The sequence below is a fragment of the Strigops habroptila genome, chromosome Z (assembly GCF_004027225.2).
Source record: "Strigops habroptila isolate Jane chromosome Z, bStrHab1.2.pri, whole genome shotgun sequence".
Classification (NCBI taxonomy): Eukaryota; Metazoa; Chordata; class Aves; order Psittaciformes; family Psittacidae; genus Strigops; species Strigops habroptila.
The window spans coordinates 34,477,946-34,499,652 of NC_044302.2; the positions used below are offsets into that span (position 1 = coordinate 34,477,946).

The 21,707-nt window shown below is 34.1% G+C and overlaps 1 protein-coding gene across 2 annotated transcripts in view; it reads right to left on the reverse strand.

The window, feature by feature from the left end:
* FBXL17 (F-box and leucine rich repeat protein 17) overlaps window positions 1-21,707 on the reverse strand; it is a 271,883-nt gene that overhangs the window by 90,322 nt on the left and 159,854 nt on the right. For both annotated transcript variants that reach the window (XM_030471091.1, XM_030471090.1), the window contains exon 7: window positions 12,304-12,380. In XM_030471091.1, the coding sequence (XP_030326951.1) occupies window positions 12,304-12,380 (77 nt within the window). The remainder of the gene's footprint in view (window positions 1-12,303; window positions 12,381-21,707) is intronic.

Sequence of the window (21,707 nt, forward strand, 5' to 3'; positions counted from 1 at the left end):
AGAGAGAAAGGAGTGACATTTTAAATGTATTACTGTGCTCTTTTTCCTCACCAACATACCTCCAAATAACTTGGAATTTAGTGTTGTCTTTCCACATGGCCATCTGAGGTACCCAAAAACCTGAACAACACCATGCTCCCAGCCAGCAGTTCTTGATTCCTTTCGTGCAATCAAGTTTCTAAAACTTAGCTACAGCAATGCCACTTAGCTATTTCCCTGACTCCTGAAGTTTGGGTCTGGAAATAGCTTCCAAACTCTGTTACACTGTTATTGTTCCTCTTTAACATTACTCGAGAAAAACTGATACACTAAGTCAGACAACAAACTTTTATGATAGCAGAAGAAAAGAAAAAGAGCCACTGCAAACTAACAGTAAAGCTTACATTCCACTGCTGTTTTCCACTTCACTGGTCAAGAGAGGTAGAAACCTCTGCTGCTAGGGAAATAGCACAGATTCAGATGAAAAGTGAGAGGAGTATAAATACCATAATTTGGGATTTGTTGCACCAGACCAGCAACTGAGTTAAGTTAGGTATGCTATGTGTCCTTTCACTAGGCAGCACTGATTAAATACTATGAACTCCTCTCTTTCACTTCTCGTAACAGAGATGCTACCAGCAGACCTAGTAGGTTAGAATGTTAGAAAACTTTAACCTGCATTGCTGCTCAAACAGAAGGAGCTTTCTTTATTGCGTTTGCTTTCTAAACAAAATGAAACTTAAAGAACTTGTGGTTTACCAACATGAGAATATAGAAATATCGAAGCAGCCAAAAGAAAGATTTTTCCCAATATCCCCACTGGTTTATAACAAAGCTATAGGCAACACTGTCACTGACTTTCAATGATATTTCAATGTAACTGCAAAAAGAAAGAAAATATAATGAATTCACAAGGTATTAGGGTTTTTCTCTCTAAGTTAAAATGAAAATCGTGAAAAAAGTACTCGTGGCCAAAGGGAAGATTGAATGTGATAAATATGCAGCATAAAAAGCTCCTGATAGGAAAAGCCATTGGTTGGCTAACCGAGAAATAGAAAGTTCTTTTTATGAGTATTTGTTAACATTTGTTTAAATTCCAGGTTAATTTCAAATACAAAAGTAATACACACTTCTTCTTCCCACAAATACATTGCTGTGGTAAGATCTGAGTTATGTTGGTGGTTATGAAACCAATGGAACCTAAGCTGACTCATGAGCTCACCAGAAGATTTAGCAAGGTCAATGACCACAGTGTGGTTTGTGAGGTTTATGTTGGGCATTAAGGAAAAAAAAGAAAATATCTTTAGCAGTTCAAGTGCAGCACTGAAACATTGTCCAGAGACATGGTGGAACCTCTATCCCTGGAGGTCTTCAAGAAATAGCCAGGCAGAGCCACAGAGGACCTGATCTATCACCAGCCCCACCCTGAGTGCAAGGCTGGACTGGATGACTCGGAAAGGTTCCTTATAACCAAAATTTCTATGACCTTTTGATCATACCATATAAATAGTTCAGCTACTGTTCATCTTTGACCTCTAATACAGCAAGACCTAGATCTTTGAGGAATTCTTACAAACTATAAATGAGCTGACGAACAACTCAAATTTCATCTTTGACGTTTTTGTTTCCTGGTTGCTTACTAAACAGCAAAAGAATATTTTTTAAAAAAGCAGTTGGTTATTCTAGGATTATTTCTTTGCGAATAGTGATGTGACTGAATAGTCAAGATACCTGACAGATGGTTAAACTAAGAAAATCCTTTTGTTTAAGTTGCATTAACTCAGGTACTCAAAAAGCAAGCTGAATGAACTAATTTGTTATTTAAGAAAATGCAGGTAAGGGACTATGAACTGCTAGCACTGTCAACTAGTTGGTGTTCATTACAATTGAAGTTGATAGAAATAAAACTGAGCTACAGTGTTTTTAAACATAATTTTGACACTAGGATGTTATTACTGATGTAGGAATACACATTTAATTGAGGAATATATATGCTAATACACATGAAGTAGAGAAAGATGTTTCTACTACACCTTTAAATTAAAATGATTTATGCAAAACAAGCTAGAATTTCAGTACTTTCAAATTTTGGTAGTATGGAAAATTTCTTTTACATTTCATCTTTCTTTTAATACCCATACATGGCAGAACTACCAAGTTCCTAAAGTTCCTGAGTTCCTAAAACACAATTTAGTTGCCTCACATATAAAATGCATTATATTTAAAAAGCTTAAATCACCTCAACAAAACACTGACCTTGACAAAAAATAAAAAGTATCAATATCTTCAGATTACTGGAGAGTTTTAGAACTTTAAAAAACTGTATCATTATATCTAGATAATAATATTCAAACATGCCCAATATTTGTATTCTCTTTTAAAGTATTTAAGGAGGTTGACATGAAAGTTATTTCATTTATCAGTTATAAAATATGTACAAAAATGAACAGAAGAATCCAACTTGCATATTTAAAAAAAAACCCCATATATTTGTAAAATTTGTTTTCTTAAATTATTCAAGAATTCCTTTTATCCACTTTTATTCCTTTCCCTTTGTCTTAACAATCTTGGACCTATATATTTTTGGACATATTCTACTACGCTTCTGTATTAGGCATCTTGTAATTAGAAGTAATATAGTTCAGTGTGTATAGCTAAAAATTCGGGGCAATAGCACCAAGCCAAAGAGAATTGCAAAATAAAGCAATCTTGTTAGTGTTTTGGGAAAGACACTTGACATTTCAAAAGTTAAAATGATCCCACTCGACTTATGAGAAACTAAAATACATAAAAGCTACTTTAATTTTTTATAGAAAACTGTCCAAATATTTGAATTTGACCAAACTAAAATTTTTATGTCAATTTATTGATTTTTAAAAACCCAATTATTACTTGCCTTTCAGATTATTTATTAAGTGAATCATGCCCCCTACATCAGTGACAGAACAGTTTCTACACTCTGTTGTCACGTGGCGTGGAAGTTTGTAGTTTAAAAGACAACATGAACATCTTTGTATACTTCATTACGGAGGTAAAAATCAAATATTTTTGTCACTGCAAAGCTAACCCAGAGTCACCAGAGTTAAAGAAATGCTGAGCAGAAGTACCACTCATTCCACTTCATTACCTAACTTAAAATATATTTTGGATGCATCCTCTGTTCTTAGACAAGTTGATAAAAACCCATGTTATTAGAGTTTTTATTACAGTTTTTGCTGTTGACTTATAATTCGTGTTTCAAACTAATAAGAATAAAGAAAGATACAGTCTCCGCTTCTTAATATTTAAATATTGGGTCACAGATGCCATACTTAAACATAACAGATCTATTCATGTATATGCATAGTGAAGCTTAGGTAATATGCCACAAGGCAGAGATGCAATAGATTTAGAATTTGTTTTCATACTCTCCTTTCCATTCTTAGAAACATTTAAACATGAGACTGTTTTCATTAAGCTTTTTCATTTTTTTTATTAGAAAAAAAAAGGCTCTAAACCAGTATTTATCATATTGCTGTAATATTAACCATTTGGTTTTATTTCTTTTCCAGTGAACTACCTCAATATCTTAATCAGTTTTTTCAGGCATTTAAAGAAAAAAATTGTTTCTAGGTATTCAGCCTCTTAGTGCAACCCTTGGGACTACAGAAATTATTATAGGAATAGAGTATTTTCTGTTTTAAATTTAGGCATTCAAAATAATTGAATTATTAGTACCTCCATGAAGTATTCATCTTTTTTTAAGGCAGGCAGATGCTCAGATTATGGTGAAAATGAGCCTTCCTTTCAGTGATCTGAGTATTACTGGAATTCAACAACTAGCCAAAGAAGTTACAAGACAGAATACTGAAAGGCAAACCCAGCACCAGAAAATAGTATTTTTAAAGACTTAGTTTAGTAATTATGTTGAAACAACTGTATTATTGCTAAGAAGTTTAAACAATAGTTATCATATTTAACCACTCTGAATGGATTTCTCCCTTACAGATGCTGCTGTAAGAAAATAATCACTTTTACTTGGGCAACACTGAAGTAACATGCTAATTTTAAAATGCAATTTTTTAAAATATCTTCTTTAGTGAATTAAAAAGGGGACCATAAAACTGGCTCCTATAATTTAGAAGAAATAAATGATTTCTCTCACTTAAGAAAAATACAAATGCTGCTTTTAAATTTAGAATTATGAGAAGGACCCTTAAATAATCCCCACTGAGACGAATACTAGATTTTATAAGAATAAGTTTAAATACAGCTAAGGTATGGATTTTTTGAAGTATACAGATAATTGCTATTTAACAAATAAAGTGATTTAGAGGCAAATTTTATAAGAATTCCAAAGTTCAATGAATTAAATATAAAGTTGGACTATAGCCACAGTGTGTTAATGTGAGTCATTATTGGTGTTTGTCACAAAATACTAAATGTTTTAAACATTTAAATTAAATTATATTCTAACCAAGCCAGAAATAGATTCATGTTAAATACAAGTTTCACAGTTGGTTTTATCAAGTAAATCTACGTCTGACTGAAAATCAAATGTTCTGTTGGGAACACTCCATTGCAGTGTGAAATTAACAGATACTGTTTGAAATGAAAGACAACACAAAAATGTAAAATGACAATCCATCTTTTTGGTAGTTTGAGGGTTTTTTTTATCAAAATACAAAACCAAATTGCAATGATCTTCATGTTCTTAATATGATCATAATTACATAGTTTACATGTGATAATTTATTCTCACTTTAAATCAGTCTTCAGCTGCAAACAGTAAGTTTTTAGATATAATAATTTCAAAAATATTTTTGCTGAGTGGTAGCTCACTGAAGAAACACCTAGCACACTGTTTTCAATAGAGGGGTTAACATGTGCACTGAAGCAATAAAGCTTTATATCATTTTTTTAAAGGTCATAAAACCCAGGAAATACAAATACCACATGAGAACTGAAGCCGGGTCGTGGGTGAAATGAAAGTTCAGTATTTTAATATCATTTCATAACACAGTAGATATAGCAAATGAATAAACAAGAACCTGAAAAAATATTTCTGGCAACATAGGAAGAGGTATTTTGTGTTTTGGTAGTCAGAAATGAAGCACATTTTTTCCAAAGATTAACCAAAGCACCTCTTTCTAGAGATAAAAAAGTACAAAATTAAACTTATTATTATGATGGATGAAACTACTGCCAAGTTTGTCACTAAAGAACTGAAATAACAACCCAAGCAACTAAGTTTCCCACAGAAGAAATTAAATTAAAACAATGCCACTTGTGGATCTCTCTACAAGACAACCCAAACCTAAAGTACAACACATCTCCATTTTCCATATTTAGAACAACCAACTGGGAACAAACACTGTACAAATCATAGGCTTCTGCTCTGTTCATCTTGGTGATTCAAAATACATCTACATCCAGCTTCCTCCAACTGGCTATTATATTACATTATTTTTAAGTGTACAGGTTAAGGGGGACAAAAGTCCTTGAAGTATGACAGAAAATAGTTTGGAAGTTTGTCTCCTCTCTTTGCTCAAAGAGAAAATCCTTTATTATGTACTGTAGGAAAAAGGATTTGCAGCTATCTGTTATTTGAGAAATATGCTATTGCAGTAATTTATCTCACTGTATGGGTCTTGAAGATGCACAGTGGTATCACAGATCAACTTTTAAAGAGAACTGCATGGAATTTTCGTGACATTGGGAATACTGATAAAACTTAGACAAAGAAAACTTGATTTTTGATAGTTATGAATTACACATGGTGCTGATAGATTGTTCAAGGGCTCTTTCTGCTTCAGGGATTACTTCTGATAAAGTTTTAATTTGACTTTTTCTTATTAACAATTTCTAGTGAAAACTCCAGACGGGTGACTGAAGTTATTTATTCAGTTCTTGAACACTCTTAACAGAGATAGGAGATATCCTGTAATAGGGTTCCAATCCCAAAATACAGAGTATACAGCTAAATTTCCTCACATTAACAATCCTTTTGGTTTCAATGTCAACAGGATCCCTTATGGAAATAAAATTTTATGTCAATACCTCCAATGCTTTATATGAACAAGTACTCCAAACTGAAACAACAGTATTAAAGGAATCTAAAAATTCAGAAAAAACAAGTTGAAAAACGTCCTTACAAAAGCGGTATACTCTATAATTTTTTTCTCATAGCTAGAGGGAAACGTATAGAGGTTCTGAAATACAGGAAAAGAAGCCAAATTGTCACTCTGCACATGCCAACAGAAATAATAATGCCATTTAAATGGAGAAAGGGATAGTAAGTTATACTGTATATTGCTGCTGTATAACTTTGTATCTTACCACTATTGCTAGAATAAGCTTTCACTAATCATTATAATTATCAGAGTTTCTGTAGAATTTTTTTCTTCAGAATTCTGGAAGAATGAAAGTTTTAATATAAAAGCAAAGAAGAACACTCTACTAGCTGCTAGAGATTTTGTTAAAGGAAGTAAGTATCATTAATATACGCAACTGGGTACAGATTGCTTACTACCTACTTATTCTTCAGGTTATTAATTGTTACAGTCTACTGGAACCAAAGTTGCAGCCTACCCACAGAAAAAGAACCTGAAAATTAAGCAAAGAACTTCAAAATTTGGCACTACACATCAACAATACTGCTGACTTACTTCAGTGAGTTCAGGTTTCTGAATAATTAAGTAACAGAACAAAAAGTAGAGGTAAAATGCTTTTGTGGAAAGGAAGAAAAACAAGTTTATAAGAAAGCAATATATATATGTACTTTTATACACATATAGCAATAAATATATAAAGTAATTAGGTAATATGATACCACCATTTTATACACACAAAAATGTACACATATACATAATATATAACCACTAAAGAAAGTAACAGAGGTCTTGGTCTTTATAAGATTATATGTATGCTTATCTAGAAGCATAAACATTGTTCTCAGTGTGATTAGTGTTTGTGTGCATTGGGTCATTAGAAGAGTATGAAAGAGAAAGAAATACGCACCGGAATGAAAAATATAATAGACAGAAAATTGATTCAGAGAAGAAGGGACACTTGGAACTCAATATCGCAGCAATTGAAAACAATTTTGAAAGAGAAAATGAAAGCTATATTTATTTAAATGATATAAATTGAGATAGAGGTTGCAAACCAACAATGTGTGAGCATGAAGGCAAACCAGTAATGTGTGAGGATGAAACCTTTCTAACTCAAAAATGCATTTACTACCTGTTCCATTGTCTATTCATAAGTGCAGCATTTATCCCACAAAAATGTATTTCCTTTCTGAGTAATACTGTGCAAAATACATGGTGTTTTAAAAACAGATTTAAAAAAGTTAACATTAGGAAAGAAATAGTTTTAGTGAGATCAAGCATTAGAGAGATTTGCCAATCCAAGTGAGAAGCAGAAATGAATCATTATTTTGTGAGGAAATACCCACCCTGTGCTTATTCTTCAAGATTTACATGACAAATGCCAACTATTGAAGAGAAAACTCAAGCAGTTCTCATGGGATTTATCTGCATTATTCAGTAGGAAGATCTGATCCCCTGATAATTAAAATATTCTATTTTAAAATTGAAAGCACATGTAGCCCAAATATTAAAACATCAGCATTTAACAGCATCTCGGAAAAGTATTTTAACATTGTTAGCTGTATCTCACTTCTCAGAAAAGAGTCCATAATCCAGTTACAAAGAAAAAAATGCAACTTACAGTTATGTTTTGTGACAGTTGGATTTGACTCTGTATAAACACTATCTTATTGCTCCAGACATCTACTTCTAACAGCTATGCCCCATCTATAACATTTTAAAATAAAAACTGTGTAATTCAATCATCGTTTGCTGAAACTCCATTTTTGCTTCAGCAAACCTCTTCATAGAAGAAAAACCTTTTGAAAAAATCATGTGTCCTCAGAGACACTAAATACACCAGGAAATGATGAAAAGAGGCAATATAAAAAAGGAATACTCACAATTTTAGGAAACAAAAAAGGTACATATCTAGAGAGCTCTCTTTCAATATTCAGAATCTTAACGGTATCAACAAAACACCAGAGTTCGTCTCAGGTCCTTTGCCAAGCATTCAATCTGAAAAGCTTTGTGCAATTACTTTACAGCTAGATATAGGGACTTTCTAAGTTAGGTAAAATCCAAAACTACTAGGTAACGGAAATTCTACAAAGCAGCTATTGAGACAATTGTCATCTTCTGCAGGTTGCTCAACAGGAATCGTTACAAGATAAACATATTCTCCAAACTGTGCTAACCACACTCCTATCAATGACAGTTTGGGTACTCCGGTTTTTCAGAAATTTCTGAAGTGACTTCTCATGGCACAGCCGTACAAAGTGCTGATTTTTAACACTCTCAAACTTTTTTCAGAAGTCTTTACTTTTTTCCTTTTTTTTTTTTTTATTTTATTTTAAATTACTTTCTGCACATACAAACAAAAACCATTGATCTGACTACTTTTCTAAAGTGGAAGTAAACCACTAGAGACTATTATCCTGCACTACTGGTAAGAATGCAGTTTTAAAGTAATTCTTAGTAAATTTACACTTAACATTTCTGCAAGATCAAACCCTTAAAACATGTAGTCTTGTTTCCCAGGCTAGTTTAATCAAATCCTTTCATCTTTGAAGAGAAAATCTCATTTCTGTGTTTCAGAGTACATAGCACTTTGCACCTTTACAAACTTTGTAAGTAATAATTTACTTAAGACAAATTCCCAGCATTAAGGATATCAATAAAACCCAGAACTAGAGCATAAAATTGAAAAGACAGTCACACAATTCTGTGTGTGCTTGCTGCCGTAGCCCACTACTTTACATCCTCCCATCAACCTAATTCGACACACTGTCTCCCCACAGCTGAGAAAGCCTAGCTTTCTTACTAGTTCTTACTAAAAGCTTAAATACAAAACCCGCTATGTTCAAGTAAAGTTAAGGCTGTGACAGAAATCAACAAAAGGCAGGAAATTCAAAGATGACACTGAAAATCCATGCTTAATTCATGATTGTTTAATAAAATGGCAAAATGGTATGAGGAACTAATGTCAGCTTTAACTTCATTCTGTCTCTGTTCTCAGGCAAACAGGTGTTTATCTCCAAGATTATACTAATTCAGTCTCTCCTGTCAGTTTAGGCAAATTCTAGTGATAATTTTGTTATCAATATTCTGGATGTAAAGAAACTTTTAAACTCCTTTACAGCATCCTAGTTGTTACACTGTAGCATCCATGTTACATTGTCACAAACATCATTAATTAAAAATGGAATTTTAGAAAATTATGCTGGAGAAGAATAGAGATATAATTCTACAAATTTTTCATAAGTAAGCAAAATACACTTTCTTGTATACAAAAAATTTACAAAATTAACTATTTTGTAATGTAACATGAAACAGAGAAATATACATTTTTTTTTCACAAGTTAACAACTCTTAGTATGTACACATACTTGAATTCCTGTTTGAATCTTCTTCTGTCCATATTTTTGTGTAATGTAACATCTTTCTGGCTAGCAAAATGTCAGAGAAAGTAGTGCTGCCCATGGCTGTATTAACAGGGTGTAGAGGTTTTTAATTAATCTTTTAGGCTTGAAAATAGAATGTAGTATTTTAGTGTGTTTTCAAAATTGCATGTCTGGTAGTTTTGCATACTATCTTACTGTAGAAATTGGAAAATAAATGGAATGAACAAAATGACAAAGTTCACACTTTGTCGTCTTCACTAGACTATGTGAGATTACCTCACACATACATACCTATAGCATTAATTACAGGGCAACAACAACAGTTTTTGCTGTAATCATTTTCTTTATTTCCAATAATTTTTATTATTATTTTTGCTTAATTGATGTCTCAAATGATTACAAATTTTATTGGAAATCAGCAATATTACTTATTTTTTTCCAGCTGAATTGCTAAGCAGTTTGACCTCTTGTCCCAGCGTTTGAACCATTTCAACCTACATCTGTACTCCATGCCTGCATCTGTACTCCATCAAGCTGCAAGAAATCTGGTTACCAGCTCTAGGTATGTTTTAAAAATCCAGTGAAAATGTGCACAGTTACAACTTAAACTGCTCTTTTCCCATTGTAGAAAAGAGGCAGCTTCTTCAATAAAGGAAGTTCAACAATAAGCTCAGCTCACAGCACTGTAAGGAGCTCACTTTTTTAACTTAACAGCACCTCAGACAAAAGTGGAGAAGTCTTCCACTGAAGTACCAGGAAATGAAAAAGGAAGAAAGGGAAAGGGCAAAGCCCGGCTCCACCCTGGAACATTCTTGTTAATTAATATTCACTTGCTACTGCATTTTTAATCTAAGGCAAAGTTTTGACTCCTTATAAAGCATAAATTATGCTCATAAGTTCTACTTTGCTACAGTTTATTTTGCATTTTCAGCTCAGATATCACAAGCAGATGAACATATCTGTCAGACTGGCATGCCGAGATATGCTGAAGATTATAATGATAATCAATTAGTCTTAATAATGTACCAAAAATCAGTACCACAGTTGTTTTGCTGGATATCTAACTGATCCTTATTAGCATAAGTAGTCAAATTTTCAAGTACACAGTAAAACCTACTATCAACACCGTCAACTGAGAAAGTTCGCACAGTCACGGTATCTGACTGAACCTTAGTCCACAGAAATCAACAGAAGCTCAGGCTGGATGACTATGGTTGCCAAGCTTATTATCCAAACTCTATGTATAATCTGTGCACTCATTCATTCTGTGAAATAAACTTTTAATCTAGCCCACTTTTTATCTGGCCATCCCCACTTCCTTTCCCCTCCTTCCATTCTTTCATAAGCAAGACTTTCCCCATCCTCAGTTTGTTTGCTTCAGTTCCTCAGCGTATGTTTGGAGAAATGCTGTTTTTCTCTCAGTAACTGCAGCCAATGAAGGGTGAAATCAGTCTGAGAAATTATTGATCCCCAAGATGTGGATCCTATTATTCCCATGAAAATTCTTTCTACATGGGTTGTCGAAGTCAGAAGAGACAAGACTACAGATAGTAGATCTATAATACACAAAAGGACAGTCACACTGCCAACTGAGGTCCTGCAACTCTGACCCTACAGCAGTGATGAGAAGCACCTTCATTGACACTTTGTGTCCTACAGACAATTTCCTTCCCTGAATTTCTAGCAGACATTTCTAGTTCCCGTTTCACAAATTCACAAATACACCTTAACCAAGTGGTATCAAGCCAAGAAAATCTATATTTTCAACTTTGGCAAGATCTGTTCTGCACATGGAAGTACAAACAGCTGCAGACCAGAGAAAATGGTGGTATAAGCCCACATTCCCTTCTCCTCTGCCATGCCCCAAAGCTCCCACAAGTGCTACAGCTGCATTGTGAACTCATGTTCAAATACTGTGGACATGAGGTGAGCTGAACTCTGCAGACCAACATACCCTTGAACGCACCCATGCAAACCCCAGCAAAGAGCAAAATCTGAAGGGGAAAATAAAAAAAAAAAATATTTGTGATCACTGGAAAGCTAATTTATCACTTTGACATAGTAGTTCTTCATAAATGCTATGAAGTAAAAACTAAAAATAAAAAAAGTGAATGAGAAAAAATACTCAGAAAATGTCAGAGGTACATTTCAAAGGTATAGTTTGTAAATCCTACTGAAATGTAAGCATGAAAATGGGAGATAGATGTTTGAGAATTTGGCCTTAATGCAGAAATAAGTGTCTTATTTGAGGTCAGTATCTCATTTGAAAAAAAACCAAGAAACAAAAACCCAAGATAAAACAAAGCAGCTTCTGCAAACACAGTCAAGTGCTAAGAAGTTTTCCTATTTCAAGTACGAATTCTGTTTCTCTATGTGGCCTATGAGACAGAAAGACTAATTTCTAAGGTGCTCCCTTCTATTTTATCGTAACAGCATTTTAAAGGGATCATCCAGTTCATTCAATTCTATGGCCTAAAACAGGCAATCAATCTACACACATAGTTGCTTAGTTACGCTTCTACAGCACCTAGAAATGCACATGCATTTTTTGATTTTCTCTCAAGTGCTCCCCTGGACTCCAGGACAATTCAAAGAGCATTCTACCCAGTCTGCCCAGTAACTGTCAATTCTATAAGGAACACTCTGCAGCACATACATACATTGACTTTCATACTTCTAACCACAGATATTTTAAAGCATGTCAAAAACTTTTCATACATTTCCTATTGTTATGGATAAAGGTTTTGAAAATTTTCATCTATCTATTTCCAACACTTCTATAAGAGTCCCTGCAGAAAACTAGTAGAGCTCAATCTTCACAAAAACAAAGATATAGGTATATTACATACCATAGTCAGTGATTTTACAGGATACTAAATACAGCTCTTTCAGGTTCTGGCCTTCTTTGGCAATCACCTCCACACATCTGGAAGACACATACAATAATATCACAGTTAAAAGACAGCAGATCATTTTTAAATAGCAAGAGCACAATTCACAAGTATAATGTACTGTATCTCAATGTCTTCATTTTGTGAATTGTTCCACAGAATTCATTGAAAATGCATATGGATACATATATACACTGGAGAACAATATTATTTTACATTGAATGCTTTTATATCAATATTCCCATAAGTCTTTAAATACGTGAGTTGCTTGAAATATACACAGACAAGTCATTTGGAAAATAATACAAATGTGAATTTCCACTTCTTTATTACTATGTAACTTTGGAAAGTTTCTATTGCAAGATTTAAGCTTTGAGAATTTTCTTCCAGGGAAGAACTATGAATTCACGGTAATGAGGACAAAAGAAAAGAAAATGTAATTTTAAATTCATGTTTGTATTTCTTCAGTGATTATTGCAGGAGTCAGCATTCATCAGGTCATGAAATGCTACATGGCCCTGGTGTTCCAGTATGTTGCTTGAGAAGCAAGCTCATTTGTTTGCCTTGTCACAACTACAATGAATTTGCAAAGAAACCACTAAGGGGTTTTTTTGTTGATCTCCTTCTTGATTTCTTGTAAACAAGAAAATTATTACGAATTAATTAATGTAATAAGTGAATTAATAAAATAAAATAGGACCTTACTATATACTTATGACTGAGTCTATATTAATGTTATTTTTTAAACTGCATTGTTTACACTGTGTCACTCGAAGATACAGTTCATAAAATACATTTTCAGTCACATTCATGTAAATGCACCACTGTTCATTAGATCAGCTAACTTGACTATTGTGCTATTCTCTACATAGAGGCACTTAAGATAAATCATAAGAATTTCTTCTGATCCAATATATTATTCTTTACTTTTCAGATCAATTACCCCATCATCTACTCCGCCTCTTAAATCAATTCTCCTACTGTATACAAAATTAAATTGACAATTTTGAAAAAAAAAGAAAAGAAATCAAACCAAACACAACAAAAAGCAATTGCTGAATTTGTCATAAGTTCTGCAAAATACACCTACATCCTCAGTGACCTTTTTCCACCACTTACTACCAACAACAGTTTGGTTGATTCAAATGTTCAGGTGGCCAATTTTAGATTTTAAAAACAACCTAATTCTGACAGCTTACAATAACAATCGAATGATAGCCCTTTATATCTATTTGCCCCCTCTCTGCTTCCTTCTTCTAAAATCTAGAATGAAAATTCACTACTACTGATAAAACAGCACACCTCTGACTGAGCACCTTAATCATAGTTCCTTTAACACTATTATAAATTTTCAACCCTTGAAAACTGTGAGAGCCTATTATTTATATTTTATTTTGCAATTGAGAAAAAGTTGCCTTACTTCATGAATACACAAAAAAGTAGAGGAATATTTAACATGGTAATCCCCCTCATGGAAGAAAAACAGGATAAACCTCCAGATTCTACACTTGTTTAAATCCACACCTTCTCTGCTAAGGAAATTAGCAAGCATGACATTTTTCTTTAAAGTTACACCAGGACTATGCTGTAAAATATAAACTAACCTCAGAATTACAAACATTTTCATCAAGTTATTTCCCTAAAATCAGATAAGACTTAGAGTATTAAAAATATTCTATGAATGTGAAAAACTTCTGTTCCTGTAAGATATGATTTTGAACGCGATACTCATTTTGTTGTCTGGCTTATTGAGATCAACTAGGCCATGAAAAATAATTTTGATTATTTATTCCAGAAAAATATATCCTAATAATGAGATTTTGTTGCTAATATTATTAATATAAATAATCAGAGAAACATTAACGTGTTTCATTAGACAGTATGTTCATTAGATATTTCAGCAAATATGATGCAATTGAAAAGTGAATGGAAATTGGTTTAAAAAAGCCTTCATGAATTCTCATCACATATATAATTTAGCAGTGTGCTGAGATTACAAAACACTTCTTACCTTGGATAAAAATTCTGAACCTACAAAAATATTTCAAAAATTCTATCTAATGACTCCACAAGTTTTTAAATTACTTCTGATCATTTTTAGTTATGAAAAGATAATTAATTGATCAAAAATACTATATAGCTATCAATGTCTAGCAGTACCACCACCAGACAGTCAAGATGACATGAAAGACTATCTAATTTTCCCTACAACTTCAGTTACACAAATTTTCAATCAACTGGGGTCAAATCTGCATTATCTGCCCATAGAAATAGCTGCACGTGCATCCTTCAGCATGCTTGCATACTTTAATCTCAGGATGCTGGCCGTTCTCTGGCTTCAAACACAACTGGTTCAACTGTGAAGACGAAGTTGTAGCTTCTGTCCCCCGTCCCTTAAGGGTGCCAGTATATTTTACAAGCTTGTCTTAACAAGTAAAGAGTGCTAGAAATGCAGTGTTTGAGAATAAATTTTAGATGCAGTGAGTCACTTGATTCCAGGAGCAAAGAACAAAAGTATTTGCCTGCATGGCCTTAATAATTATATCCCTTAATCCTTCCACCTAGTGCCAGTTCTAAAGGTTAAAGTTTTTTCAAGTGGCTTGGGTGACTCCAATCCTGTTCTTAGTGACATCTTGGAATCTAAAGGACATGCTGTTCACTTTCCCCTAAAGGAAAAAGAAAACCTTCACAGTCTTATTTATTTCCATTAAACAGAAAAAAAAAAAAAAAAAGGCAAAAAATGTAGCTTTGACGGTCTTATTTCTTCTTGGGTTTTTTTTTGTTTTTGTTTTGGTTTTTTTTTTTTTTTTTTGATATTAAAATCTCCTAATATCTTAATGAATGAGGTAATAACACATTTAGTTTGGAGAAGAAAAAAATAATTATAACTGAAATACTGAATTTTTTTTTGGTCTGCCTTCTATAACTTGCATAAGTCAATCAAGTTTCAGTTTTAATTTCTATTACCCTTTCTATAGATCATCCCCATGTAAATCAGCTTGCAGAGTCCAAAGAAACACTTTATATGGCCTCATTAGCCTCTGCTCTGTAGAGGGTCACACCATACATAATTGCTAGTAACAAGTGATTTCTTTATAAGGAAAAATAAGAGTAGTTGTGTATTTATTACTTTTACCTTTTAATCTTTGATAAACATGACAGCAAAGAAAAAGGTTAAAAGAATAAAATGAAATTAACCTTTTCTACAATGCAAGGATCAAGTCATGTTAATTCTGTTGTAATAATCTATCAAAATTCTATCAGATTATTGTCATATCTATCTTTGGAAGCATTTATATTTACAAAGAAGCCTAACCTTAAATACATAAGTATGATACTGCTAAATAAGAGAAGCAAAGTTATTATTTAAAGCAGTAGCAAATGGCCGAAGTGAACACAACTTCTGTCTGAGTTCTGTGCTCAGGTAACTGAGCCCCATAATACCTGGCGACTAACCCCTATCTGTGAGAGAGATAAGATGTTGCCTCTTGTACATGGTAACAGCTGTGTGCCAAGGCTCAGAGAAGATCTTTTTAAATCTCTTAACCCAAGGTTACTGAACAGCCTCTTATCAGCTCATCCTACTAATTTTAATAACAAAAAGACATGCAGCATCTAGATGAAGTAGTGAAAGTTACAGGGATGCATGTATTTCTTTTACATTTTTCCTCCAAATGCATTAAAATACAAACATTCTTCAGGAAGAAAAGTATTTTCACACTCGAAACAACTTTTTACAAAAATAAGACAAGGGTTCATTAGCGAAAGAATAAATAAATTAGCTTATAATTAGAGCTTTGATAATACACAAGTCTCTATCGGAGCTGGCCAAAGCTAACATCTCTTCACTTTCTGCTTTATAAATGAGTATTATTTCAAGCCATGTAAGACACGAAAATACAGAAACTGAGAACATGGAATACTTAATACTTTTCCTATTTTAGGAATTATTATTATTATATTATAGAATTATTGTTATTATTAAATATTCATTAAGCCTGAAAATACTATCTAACAAATTCTCATGCCAAGCTTTCCTTGCATCTACTCAATACTTTACGTATGTTGTCCTCTGATAGACTGATATGCAATACAGTTTTATTGCATTTGATTCTAAAAGTAAGAAATTAGTATCACACATTATGAAATATACAGTGCAATCAGGAGCAAGAAACAGGCAAAGAACAGAAACTGATTTCACATACACAAGCCAATCAAACAACATTTCAGAAACAAAGAATATGACCAAAACCATATCTATCTATTGTCAATACAAAACAGAGTTAGCAGACCACAGATGTTTGTAAGGTAACTAGAGATTGCTCAGCACTGTCATGGTGAACACATCAACATTCCAAAATCCCAAAGTTCATTATGTTCAGAGACTAACAAACCTAAGATTGCCTCTTACTGTTATAATTTCTAAAAACTTCTTCCTCCTTGAAAAGCTTAGCAAGTATCAAGAAGAAAAGGATATAACTGTAATATTGCTAAAATTCTAGCAATTCCAGGAAATTTCCTGGAAAAAGAACTCTCAATCTGGGTTACAGAAACTATGGAAATTTATCTAGTAACATGTGCTTGTGTCATGGTTTAACCCCAGTCGGCAACTAAGTACTACGCAGCCACTTCCTCACACACATCCCGTCTGGTGGGATGGGCAGGAAAATCAGAAAAAGGTAAAGCCCATGGGTTGAGATATGAACAGTTTAGTAATTTAAATGAAGTAAAATATAGTAACAACAACAACAATAATGATAGTAATAATGGAAATAACAAAAAGAAAGAGGAACAAAACCCAAGAAAGACAAGTGATGCATAATACAATTGCTCATTACCTGCTGACGGATACCCAGCCTGATCTGAGCAATGATTGGTCCCCTCCAGGTGACTCCCCACAGTTTATATACTGCCCATGACATGCTGTGGTACGGAACACCCCTTTGGCTAGTTTGGGTCAGGTGTCCTGTCTCTGCTCCCTCCTGGCTTCTTGTGCCCCTCCTCATTGGCAACAGCGTGAGAGACTGAAAAGTCCTTGACTTAGGATAAGGATGACATAGCATCCATGTGTTATCAGCATTATTCTCAGACTCAAGCCAAAACTCAGCACTGTATCAGCTACTAGGAAGAAAATTAACTCTATCCCAGCCGAAACCAGGACAAATTGCATTTACTGCTCTTCCCACATGGTCTATATTCATGACCAGAAAAATTACTTGAGCGTACAAAGACTAACTGGTATAAAGCTTCTCTGCAAACAAGCCTCTACTTCAGAGTAACAAAACTGCATGTTTGAGACATAGATATGTCTACTGATAATTTCAGATTTAGGCCCATCATCTTGATGGCTCCCACATAGAAATGCATGCAATGAATTCACAAAGTCAAGGTTTCTAACTTTTCATGATGTAATGCAAAAGAGCTTAAAAATAACAAAAAAAAAGATAAATCATAAATAAATAATTCTTCTCTTATCCAACTGTTACCTACATTCTTTCACTTAAATGAAACTTAAAGTTGATGAATTAAATTGTGCAAGTTTCTACCTGTAAGAAAAGATACAAAAGATCCTTGAATCATGGAAAATAATTGTCTTTTCTACACGTATACACAGCTTTCATGTCTTCGGTCTAATTCTAAAAACATTGGAAAATCATATTTGTGACAACAGAAAGCAACTAATGAGAAAATATGACTACAGTATTTGTGGTATAAGTGGTCCTGGGAGACCTTGTTACAGTCTGAGCTGCTCTTCAGCCCCTAGTGAAGCTAATTGGAGTTGCCATACACTGGTTAAGAAATCACAATTTGAGGGAGTGAGTTTCACTCACCGTATCCCAACTATTAACACACTCCCTTGATAAGATTCAAAATGAACATCAAACTGTTAACATGGCTTCTTCGGATTTGACTGGAACACATCTCTCTTTCAGCAGTAAAGTGAACACCTTACTAACCTTCAAAACATAACCATTACTGGGAAACAAAAGAGAGCTTGGAAAGAACAAGAACACTAAAATATACAATGGAAAACCAGAAACCTTTCACAAAGAAATATATGGACCTCCTCAAGAATTAGGGTTTCAAAGGTTAATTCATGCAGAAAACAGCACCTGCATATAAAATAACATTCACAGTCACTGGTTTTGATGACTTAAACATTCCTATGGAAGGCAATAATGCAATATAATAACCAACTCTCTCCCATAACAAAACAAAACCTCTCACCACAGAATCACGCATAGACTTTTCAGAAATTGATGTAATCTGAGGCCTCCTGCACTCAGAAGGAATAATTTGAAAGCTAAAATAGTGAAGGACTAACATTTTACTGAGAGATCAATAAACTCTTGTAAAACCTCATAATAATAAATTATGAACTTCACACACTGACGGATACATATTCTTGGTTCAGGATTCTCTTTTATCGACCATTTAATTTACATTATGAACAACATATCCCTTTCAATGTATTTGTTTTTTAACACTTTATACTAGTAAGACATATGATATTTACTTCTCTTTCAGTTATCCTGGTACTCAGTTTTTACAGCCATTTTAGCAATCCAGTCACATTCAAAATATGTTTTAAAAATGTTTTTAATTTAAACATCAAGAACTGCATCTATAAGAAAAAATATTAATCACAGAGCCAGCAAAACAGGGTAAGACTTTCAATCAAAACCACGAACTGAATTTGAAAAGCACTTTTTATCTCATTCCAATATGCAAAGTGTCAGTAGTTACACAAGTTAACAGCAATTATCTTACGGCAGTCATTAAGTTCTGATTAGCAGGGAGGTATTCTTTAGAAACTCAATGTAATTTAAAATTTGGTTTACCTAACAGCTTTGCCACTTACAGCGCAGGAAAGCAGATAAGTTTTTTTTCAGGCTGGTACTCACAAACTACAGAGGCAAGGGCAGACAAGTCGCAGTGTTTGCTTGTGCTCTGAGTTAGTCAGATGCAAGCAAGCTCCACTTAGAGAGCTGCACAGACAAATTAATCAGCACTATTATGTCCTGTCTTTCAGCAATAAATATCTATTTTCAAATATTTATTAGTAGTCTTACCTAAAATGAAATGCCCTTAAAATTCCTGTTACCCTGACTGCATGTAAATCCAGCAAGCTATTAAGCCAAGAAAGAAGAGATCTAGCAAATTGTTAAATTCCACTGCCATTTATATGCAGTAGTATTCCAGGTGGCCTTTGGTTCCTTTCTGACTTGGAGGAATTAGATATCATAAATGGATTTAACAGAAATAAACAACTAAAAATAATTTGATTCTAAAATCCTCACAGATCCGATTTTCCACAGCTAATCATGCTAAAGTCAAGAAGACAGTTAAATTGTATATTTTATTTTTTTAAAAACAGCTACAGGTTGGGCAGAGAAATCATTGAGAGCAGCCCTGCAGAGAAGGATTTGGGGGTGTTGGTTGATGAGAAACTGAACATGACCCAGCACTGTGCACTCGCAGCCCAGAAAGCCAACCGTACTCTGGGCTGTATCAAAAGAAGCGTGACCAGCAGGTCCAAGGAGGTGATCCTGCCCCTCTACTCTGCTCTCGTGAGACTCCACTCGGAGCACTGTGTGCAGTTCTGGTGTCCTCAAATTAAAAAGGACATGGAGTTGTTGAAGCAAGTCCAGAGGAGGGCCATGAGGATGATCAGGGGGCTGGAGCACCTCCCGTATGAAGACAGCCTGAGAAAACTGGGGCTGTTCAGCCTGGAGAAGAGAAGGCTGCATGGAGACCTCATAGCAGCCTTCCAGTACCTGATGAGGGCCTACAAGGGTGCCAAAGAGGGACTCTTCCTTAGGGACTGTAGTGATAGGACATGGGGTAATGGGTTCAAACTTAAACAGGCGAAGTTCAAGTTAGATATAAGGAAGAAGTTCTTCACTGTGAGGGTGGTGAGGCTCTGGAATAGGTTGCCCAAGGAAGTTGTGAATGCTCAATCCCTAGCAGTGTTCATGGTCAGGTTGGTCAGAGTCTTGGGTGACATGGTTTAGTCTGTGCTGTCCCTGCCCGTGGCAGGAGGGTTGGAACTAGATGATCTGAAGGTCCTTTCCAACCCTGACTATTCTATGATTCCATGATTCAGTGAATTCAGATTTGAGATGAAAAACCTCATCTGATCCAGTACTTCAAATACAGTTTCATAAATTCATTGTGGCAACTTGTCTACTGTTTTAAGCAAAACCAAGGAATTGTTAACTACCAGCAAGCCAATGCACATTTCTTAGCAAGCATTATACTTTGTATTATACAAACAAATAATGGCTTTCTGCCTGAACTGTTTCAATTGTGTCTTTCCACTGGAAAACTGGTAAAGTCTTTGCTTTACACGTGTGATACAGCTGGATTACTCTGCAATATTAGGATGCTGAAATTGCTTACATACATGTTTCTTCTTCACACAGTTAATTATGGCTTTTCCTAAGACAAGCATAAAGGTAACTATTATAATATTACCTACTCGCAAATGCAAAAATGTCCAGATTTTGAAAATGATTACTGTTCTTTAGACTCTCCTTTTAGAATGCTTGGGCAAACTTTAAAACACTTCTGTCAAAATGAAAAAACTAATTTAAAAATAAAATATTTTTTATTTTTCAGAATATTCCAATATTTTATTTATATTCAGCAGTGCATATACTGCTCTGTACTTCTTGATCTCAACAAGGGCTGCACACATATGAAAAAAGACTTCACCACATTCACTGCTTGTGAATACCACAGAGGTTGACGTGCACTTCACTTAGCTTTGCTCATAGGCAGCTAAACTAATCTATAGACACTAACCCTTTCAATCCCCTTTGCATCACTTACTTTTCTCTAATCCAGATAACACCCTAACCTCTATCAGCTTTAAAGACCATCCTTTCTTGAAATGGCAGCACAGACCATGGTCAGTAGGTGATGTGGACTGAGAATGGACTTCAACAAAGTTCTTTTCCAAAATGGAAACACATTCTATAAATCTGGGGTTTTACTGTCTTATAAACAGAGGTAATTAAATATTGGTATAGGCTTGGTTCTGTGAAAGCATAAAATCTCTACAAAAGTCTGCTAAATATTCTCAATTCTGTTCTTGGGAGCAATAGTATCGCTAAGAGTTCTCATTATCTAAATTTACGTGAGATGAACAAGGTTTATGGGGAGAGGTAATCTTTTTCATTAGAAGTAAAAAAAGTAAAGCCTTTTAAAGGACATCAGGAATTTTTCTGCAAAACAGTCCTATAATCGCATCTGATCTTTCTCCTCTGCTGCTGAAGGACATTTAACTTTGCAAAGAATTCTGCTTACATAAAATGATGATAGAGCAGAAGAAGAGCCAAGATGATCAACGAGGAAAA